General features: G+C 34.7%; 1 protein-coding gene across 1 annotated transcript; it reads left to right on the forward strand.

Annotated features, from left to right (window-relative positions):
- Positions 241-3,534, forward strand: LOC109728385 (40S ribosomal protein S4-3-like). The gene is made up of 5 exons (XM_020258777.1): positions 241-363; positions 1,413-1,490; positions 1,588-1,768; positions 2,187-2,284; positions 2,802-3,534. The coding sequence occupies exons 1-5, from the start codon at positions 361-363 to the stop codon at positions 3,240-3,242; spliced, it is 801 nt and encodes a 266-aa protein (XP_020114366.1). The 5' UTR covers positions 241-360; the 3' UTR covers positions 3,243-3,534.

Below are 8,511 nucleotides of genomic sequence, written 5' to 3' on the forward strand. Positions count from 1 at the left end.
CGCGTTTGGACATAAAATTTTAAAATCCTTTGGATTCAGTTACAGATTTAAACTTCAAATTTTATAGTGAAATTTGAATTGATATTTTTAAAAATTTACCCTAAATCCAACCCGCTGAAGTTCCTATATGTTAAAATCTCTTGTTGCACACATTTTCCCAGTAGAAAGGAAAAAAAAAAAAAAAAAAATTCTGAAACCGTGAGGGTAGAATAGTAAATTGAAGCGCATCAAAACCCTTCGCTCGCTCCTTTAAAACCCTAGAGTTCCCTCTTCGGCGGCTCCGAGTTCTGAGACGAAGCAAAGAGAAAGCCGCGAGAGGGAGATAGAGCGAGAGGGAGGCGCAGGGGGAGATCCACAAAAATGGTGCGTCTTGATCTCAAACCCAAACCCACCCTAATCTCAAAAATGTTTCCCTCTTTTATGCGTCACACACGCTTAGGGTTCTACGATTTGGATCTGACCGTAGATCATATTTGTGGTTTTTAGCAATTTTTGTTTAATTATGTGAGTTTTTAGCTTCTTTCGAGATATGGTTGGGAGTAAAACCCGAGGATTCAATGTAGGGTATTAGTCATATGAAATTAGGGTTTGGCGATTCGAGTCTGATCGTAGTCTCTTTATGGATTTGCTCGTCGTGTTGATGTAGGTATGAATTAATCTTCTGAAAAATTTTGTTCTGTGATTCATTAGCTTATTTTGGAATTTGCTTGGTAGTTAAAACCTAATAATGTATGTTCTCATTCTAGGGTTTTCGTGTAGTTTGTTTCTTTTTCTGCATTTGTATTAATTACATTATAAATAATGTTGTTCTGTTCTGTTCTGGTAAATGCTCGATTATAAACATACCGGATGTCTTTTGAGATCAACTATAATCCATATAGCTATGAATAAGTACATTGATCTAACATTGTATCTTTATAAACCGTAATTTCTTACTAACATGCCGTGACTCGATTTCAATAATAATACGTCAAAAGTCTCAAATCTTTGGGCATGGCTAGTTGTTTTGATTGTAACTGTGTAGATGCAATAAAAGTATAGGATCTTCTATTTGCTCACCCTGTAATTGACTTGAACTTTCCCCTCTGCTCAGATTGCAATGTTAGTTTTTCTATATTTCATTTCTTGTCTCCTGTTTACTCTATTTGGGTGCTATAGGAGTTAAAAGTTATCTAGCTTAATGGCATTACTCATTAGAGAAGTCCATTCTATATGGTACATCAAGCGATCTACAACATTGTCTAATTTTGCTTATCAAAATGTTTCAATGCATTTTATATCTCTTTGCCTTTGCTTTTCCGCCTTTCAGCGTCACTGTAACTTGTAGAATTTCAAAGATATTAAATTTCAAAGTTACACGGCAGAATTTAATATCGCTTGTTTACTTTTCCTATATTCTCAATGCAACTCAGGCAAGAGGACTGAAGAAACATCTGAAGAGGCTCAATGCCCCAAAGCATTGGATGTTAGACAAGCTTGGTGGTGCCTTTGTAAGTCAAACATTTCCTTGTGGTTGCACTTGTTTTTCTGTAGTACTTCATCTCCTCTTTATATAATCTAACTTTCCGAACCTCTTTTGCTAACTAGGCCCCCAAGCCATCATCTGGTCCTCACAAGGCCAGAGAATGCCTCCCACTTATTCTTATTTTGAGGAACAAACTAAAATATGCTCTCACATACCGTGAGGTTATTGCGATTTTGATGCAACGCCATGTAATGGTTGATGGAAAAGTCAGAACTGACAAGACTTATCCAGCGGGTTTCATGGGTATGAAAAATTGATTCTTGATTATGTTTACTATATTATGGTTTTTCTTTTTTTTATGTATGATGAATTTGATCCTTGTAGTTTTGACCTGAATTCTCAAATTGGCCAATAAGTTTCATTTGTAACAAGTTAGTCTCTGAGTTTGTTCAGTGTAATAATTAAGTCCGTCCTTTGAACTGATGTTTGAAAAAGTGTCACACTGACACCATCAGTAGTCTTTCTTGTTACAATACAGAAACTTGTTGGACAAGGTTGAAACCGTGATCAAATTTCCGGGACTAAAATTAATAAATAGCTCAATTCTCTATATGTTTTGTGAAGTATCTGTAATACCTATCCTTTCCTTTTCGTTGCCTTTCTTAATCCTAGGCCGTCAGTTAGATTAACCATGTTTACAGTGTGTCCTCTATTTTGACAGATGTTGTTTCAATTCCTAAGACAAATGAGAACTTCCGACTACTTTATGACACAAAAGGCCGCTTCCGCCTGCACTCCATAAAGGATGAAGAGGCAAAGGTATTTATGCTGTACATTTCTGTATCATAAAGTGAGGATCTTTGTTGCTTTAAATGTTAAATATTTCTGCTGCTTTATTTGATCCATTGAAAGATAAAGAAAGAAGTTCTTAATTTATTAGTCCTTAGATACTGTGGTCTTTAAAACTTAAAAAATTTAATTTTAGACCTAACATTTCATTATTTTCTATTTAAGTTTCTCTCAGAGTCTCAGAAAGATTTGTTAGAACTCAAAATTGTTTCTGCAAACATAGTTATGGGATATTCCAGTTATTAACAGAATATTTTGGGAGCGTGCTGAATAGTTGCCAAAAGGGCCGCAAACATCAAGAAAGCTCTGATGGATAGTTAGTGAAGATTTAGGTACTAAAATCAAAATTTCTGTATTTCGTGAATCTATTTCAAATGTTCTTTAGTTCAGGCAGTTTCTGTATATGTTTGTCAAAAATAAATGGATTCGTATAATTTTATTAATTGTTTAGTGTCTCATTAAATGTGTTTTACAACAAATTACACAGTTCAAGCTTTGCAAGGTCCGCTCTGTCCAGTTTGGCCAGAAGGGCATCCCCTACCTGAACACGTATGACGGTCGTACGATCCGCTACCCTGATCCGCTGATCAAGGCGAACGACACCATCAAGCTTGATCTTGAGGCCAACAAGATTGTGGACTTCATCAAGTTTGACGTGGGGAATGTGGTAATGGTGACAGGTGGCAGAAACACAGGCCGGGTTGGTGTGATTAAGAACCGCGAGAAGCACAAGGGCAGCTTCGAGACCATCCACATTCAAGATGCTACCGGGCATGAGTTCGCCACCCGTCTTGGCAACGTGTTCACTATTGGTAAAGGGACGAAGCCGTGGGTGACTCTTCCTAAGGGTAAGGGTATCAAGCTCAGCATTATTGAGGAGGCTAGGAAGCGCTTGGCTGCTGCTGGTGCGACTGCCGCTGCTTCATAATCGTGGTCCGTCAACTGATTAATCTTTTGTTTGAGCATGATCCATCAACTGATTAATCTTTTGTTTGAGCATGATCTTATTTGAGATCTTGTTGAATATGAATTGGTGATTGAACTTCTTTCTGTGGGATTTGACCGTGTTAGATCTATCTCGAGTTGTGAGATCTATCTCGAGTTGTGACTCGCCTTAAGTAGGGAATGGAATTCATATCATATAATTCTTGTTTGCAAAGTTGGTTTCTTTTTGAACGGTCAGTTAAATGTTTTATCTTTTGCAAGTTTGCTCAGCAGAATGATTTGTAGGGTTTTTCTATGGATGGTTTTCTATGATTCCTCAAGTTTAGTTGGTGCATCTTCTCTCTCGATTTTATAGTACGCTAAAAATCTGGTGTGATTCTTAAACTTCCTAAAGATTACTTGTGTTCTTTATTATTCGGACATGGGAAAACTTCAAATACCCCCCCTCGTGGTTTCACTTTTTCTCACGTGTTCTTTATTATTCGGACATGGGAAAACTTCAAATACTCCCCTCGTGGTTTCACTTTCTCTCACTTTAGTACCCTGTGGTTTAAAGTGTATCAAGTTAGTATCCTGTGGTTTTGCACTTTATCACTTTAGTACCCTGTGGTTTAAAGTGTATCAAGTTAGTATTTTGTGGTTTTGTATTTTTTCACTTTAGTACTCTGTGGTTTCGCACTTTCTCACTTTAGTACCCTGTGGTTTAAAAACCACAAGATATTAATTTGATACAAAAATAAAACCATAGGGTACTAACTTGATACAAAAATATAAAACCACAGAGTACTAACTTGATGCATTTTAAACCACAAGGTACTCAAGTGAGAAAGTGCGAAATCACAGAATACTAACTTAATACACTTTAAACCACAGGGTACTAAAATGAAAAAGTATGAAACTACGGAGGGTTTTTGAAGTTTTCCCTTCGGACATTGACGATTGATGCTACTGAGTTAGATGCCAGCCACAATTGAGTAATCATCATGCTGTTGCTGTTGCTGTTGCTGTTGTTGATGACGGCGATGATGATCTGCTGTTGCTGTTGTTGATGACGGCGATGATGATCTGTTGGTATGGAGTTAACTGTTGGTTTATATCTTGTAATAATCTTTTTTTGTAAAAAAAATTGTTATTATTATTTTGCTTGAAGGTGGGAGAGATTGCTGCTTATCAGCTCTGACAAAAGCCAGTTTCAAGTTGGAATAAACTGATAATCACTATCTATGTTGGGATGCTTTTAATGGAGATAGGCCTTGTTTGCGATTGTATTTATGGAAGTATCCGCTTTACGTTTTAGTAAGTAGAAAAAAGTTTTAAAACACTTTCAATCTTTCTTTTAGGGCTGTTAATGAGCTAAAGCACAAACGAGTTTCAGCAAGCTTGAGATCGGTTTGAAGCTAATTTGAGTTTATCAACGAGCTGAACACTAGCAATCTAGGGCCGGCTTGGGATAGACTCGAGAAGAATATGAACTGGTTCGAATAAAGAGTGAGCCAGGATAATCCACCTCATTATTTTCAGGTTGAAATTAATTTAAGTTGGCTCAAAATTTCGAGCCAGCTTAAATTAATATTAATATTATCTATAATTAGTTTTATTATTGATTATTATTTGTTTTTATTATTGGTATTACTAATTAGTATTAAAAATTTAAAATTTATGCTAACAAAAAATAAAAACTTAAAACTAGTATTTAAATTTGCTACATATCAATCTAAACATAATATATATATATATATATATATATATATATATAGAGAGAGAGAGGGGCTAGTATGCTTCTGGAAGCACGGAGCCCTCTGTGCTTCCAAATCGTTTTTGATGTTGGGACTTTCGAATCGACGATCAGTCCTATTAAACTTGATCTAGAGTATTTAAAGTAGCTAGAAAATAAATTTTGTGATTTTTGGATATCATTTGTATCGAAGGGGCTTAAAATTAATAATTTTAATGGCCGTGGTGAGCCGTTTGCAAGTTTAACGGTATAGAAATATTCAACTCACATAAAATTTTGATAAAAAATATTTTATACTATATAAAATAAGATCAATATCTTTGATCTAAAATTTTAATGTTATATCATCATATTTTTTAAGATTTTTATTTTCAACCATTGATTTTGAGCCCCTTCGATCACTAGGCAAATGATATCGAAAAATCGCAAATTTATTTTTTAGGTACTTCAAATACTCTAGATCAAGTCTAACAGAGCCGATCGTCGATTCAAAAATTTCAATATCGAAAACAATATATATATATATATATATATATAGAGTCCGGCTACTATACTCTTATGAGTACGATCGCTCTCGTACTCATAAGTTGTTTTCAATGATGGAGCTTCCGAATCGATGATCCGCACTGTTAAACATTATCTAGAGTATTTAAAACTTCTAGAAATCTAATTTTATAATTTTTCGATATCAATTACCTTACGATCAAAAGCTCACAAAATTGACAATTTTTAACGGTCGGTATGAGATATTTGCTAGTTTAACGGTGTAAAAGAATCGGAATAGGTTGAATTTTTGATAGAAAATTCTATTCACTACCTAAATAAAGATCAATAACTCTGATCTTAAATTGAAGGATCCGATCATTCATTTTTAAGATGTTGTTCAATTTTGACCGTTAATTTTATACCCGCTAGATGGACTTTATAATGATTTCGAAAAATTACAAAATTTATTTTCTAGAAGTTTCAAATACTCTAGATCATGCTTAACGGTATGGATCGTCGATTTGAAAATCCCAACATCGAAAACAACTTATGAGTACAAAGGGCTTTATACTCATAAGAGTATAGTAGCCCTACCTCTCTCTCTCTCTCTCTCTCTCTCTCTTTATATATATAGAGTCCAGCTGCTATATTATCGGCAGCACGGAGGCTTCCGTGCTACCAAGTTGTTTTCGATGATGCGGCTTCCAAATCGACAATCGGCTCCGTTAGACTTGATCTACACTATTGAAAGTATTTGGAAACTAAATTTCAGAATTTTTCGACATTATTTGGCTAGTGATCAAAAGGTCTCAAAATTGACAATTTTAATGGTAGATGTGATGGTAGATGTGTTGCATTTGTAAATTTAATGGTGTAAAACAATCCAAATCAGATGAAATTTTTATAAAATTTTTTTTTTACTATTTAGAGTAACATCAGTACCTCTAGTCTTAAATTCAAGTCTTCTATCATCATTTTTTATGAGATTTTTATTTTCAGCCGTTCATTTTTAGACTATTCGTTTGATATGTAAATGATACCGAAAAATTATGAAATTTAGTTTCCAAATACTTTCAATAGTGCAGATCAAGTCTAACGGAGCCGATCGTCGATTTGGAAGCGGCATCATTGAAAACAACTTGGTAGCAAGGAGGCGTCCGTGCTACCGATAGTATGGCAGCCTAGCTCTCTCTCTCTCTCTCTCTCTCTCTCTCTCTCTCTTTCTATATATATATATATATATATATATATAGAGTATAGTAGTCCTACTATATATGAGTCCGGCTACTATACTCTTATGAGTACGATCGCCTTCGTATTCATAAGTTATTTTTGATGATAGAGCTTCCGAATCGACGATCCACACCGTTAAACGTTATATAGAGCATTTAAAACGTCTAGAAATCAAATTTTATAATTTCTCGACATCATTTACCTTACGATCAAAAGGTCACAAAATTGACAATTTTTAACGGCCGGTATGTGATATTTGCTAGTTTAACGGTGTAAAAGAATTGGAATAGCTTGAATTTTTGATAGAAAATTCTATTCACTACTTAGATAAAGATCAATAACCCCGATCTTAAATTAAAGGATCCGATCATCTATTTTTTGAACGTTGTTCGATTTTGACCGTTCATTTTATACCCGCTTGATGGACTTTATAATGATTTTGAAAAATTACTAAATTTATTTTCTAGAAGTTTCAAATACTCTAGATCATGTTTAACGGTGTGGATCGTCAATTTGGAAGCCCAAACATCAAAAATAACTTATGAGTACGAAGGATTCTATATTCATAAGAGTATAGTAGCCCTACTATATATATATAGAGCTAGGCTGATATACTATCGGTAGCACGGAGGCCTCCGTGCTACCGATAGTATACCAGCCTAACTCTATATATATATAGTAGGGCTACTATACTCTTATGAATATAGAATCCTTCGTACTCATAAGTTATTTTTGATGTTTGGGCTTCCAAATTGACGATCCACACCGTTAAACATGATCTAGAGNATCAAATTTCTTAAAAAATTGTTTTTAAATCAACTAAACTTGAGAAAATATGGCAATTTGTTCGTTTGCGTGGTATAGCCGGTAATTTTAATATTTAAAACACTGTAAAACTAGCAAGTCAATCACTACGGTTTTTTAGTATTTTAAACTAAAGATCTATTAAATTTACCAGATCTAGTACAAGTTGCCACGGCTAACAGCTAAACCTTCGAGATAGTAGTTTTTGTTTAGCCATCATTTGGCTCGTCAAACGATGGTTATCATCGGGATGGTTATCTCGTCCCGACGACACGAGAGTCCTCGTGCCTCCGGAGGCACGAGGACTCGGCAAAAGCTACTACTTTAAAAGCTTAGCTGCTAGCCGAGACAATCTGAACTAGATCTCGTAAACTTCAAAGATCTTTTATGAAAAACGCTAAAAAACTATAGTAAATGGATCACTAGCTTTGCTAAGTTTTAGGTATTAAAAATTACCAACTATAGACGGCCAAAGTTCAAATTGCCACATCTTCATAAGTTTAGTCTACTTTAAAACTATGTTTTAAGAAATATGATAAATGTTGTTCTAGTTATAAAGACTAGCTTTTAAAATCACGATATAGTGGTGAAAAATATCCTAAAAATAAAAGTCGGCAATTTTTAATAACTAAAACTTAGGAAAATTAACGATCCATTTACTATAGCTTTTTAGCGTTTTTAATAAAAGATCTTTGAAGTTTATGCGATCTAGTTCAAATTGCCTCGGGTAGCAGCTAAGCCTTTGAGGTAGTAGCTTTTGCCGAGTCCTCGTATCTCCGGAGGTACGAGGATTCTCGTGTCGTCTTTAAAATAAGATCTAGACTCTAGATCTCAAATATAAAAATTGTATCATCACTTTTTGAAAGATATTTATTTCCGGCCATTCATTTTTCTGTTCACTTGATGGACAAGAGAACAATATCGAAAATGTGTGAAATTTGATTTCCAGATAGTTTAAATAGTTTAGATCATGTTTAACGATGCCGATCATCAA

The sequence above is a fragment of the Ananas comosus genome, linkage group 23, assembly GCF_001540865.1.
Source record: "Ananas comosus cultivar F153 linkage group 23, ASM154086v1, whole genome shotgun sequence".
In the NCBI taxonomy this organism is placed as follows: Eukaryota; Viridiplantae; Streptophyta; class Magnoliopsida; order Poales; family Bromeliaceae; genus Ananas; species Ananas comosus.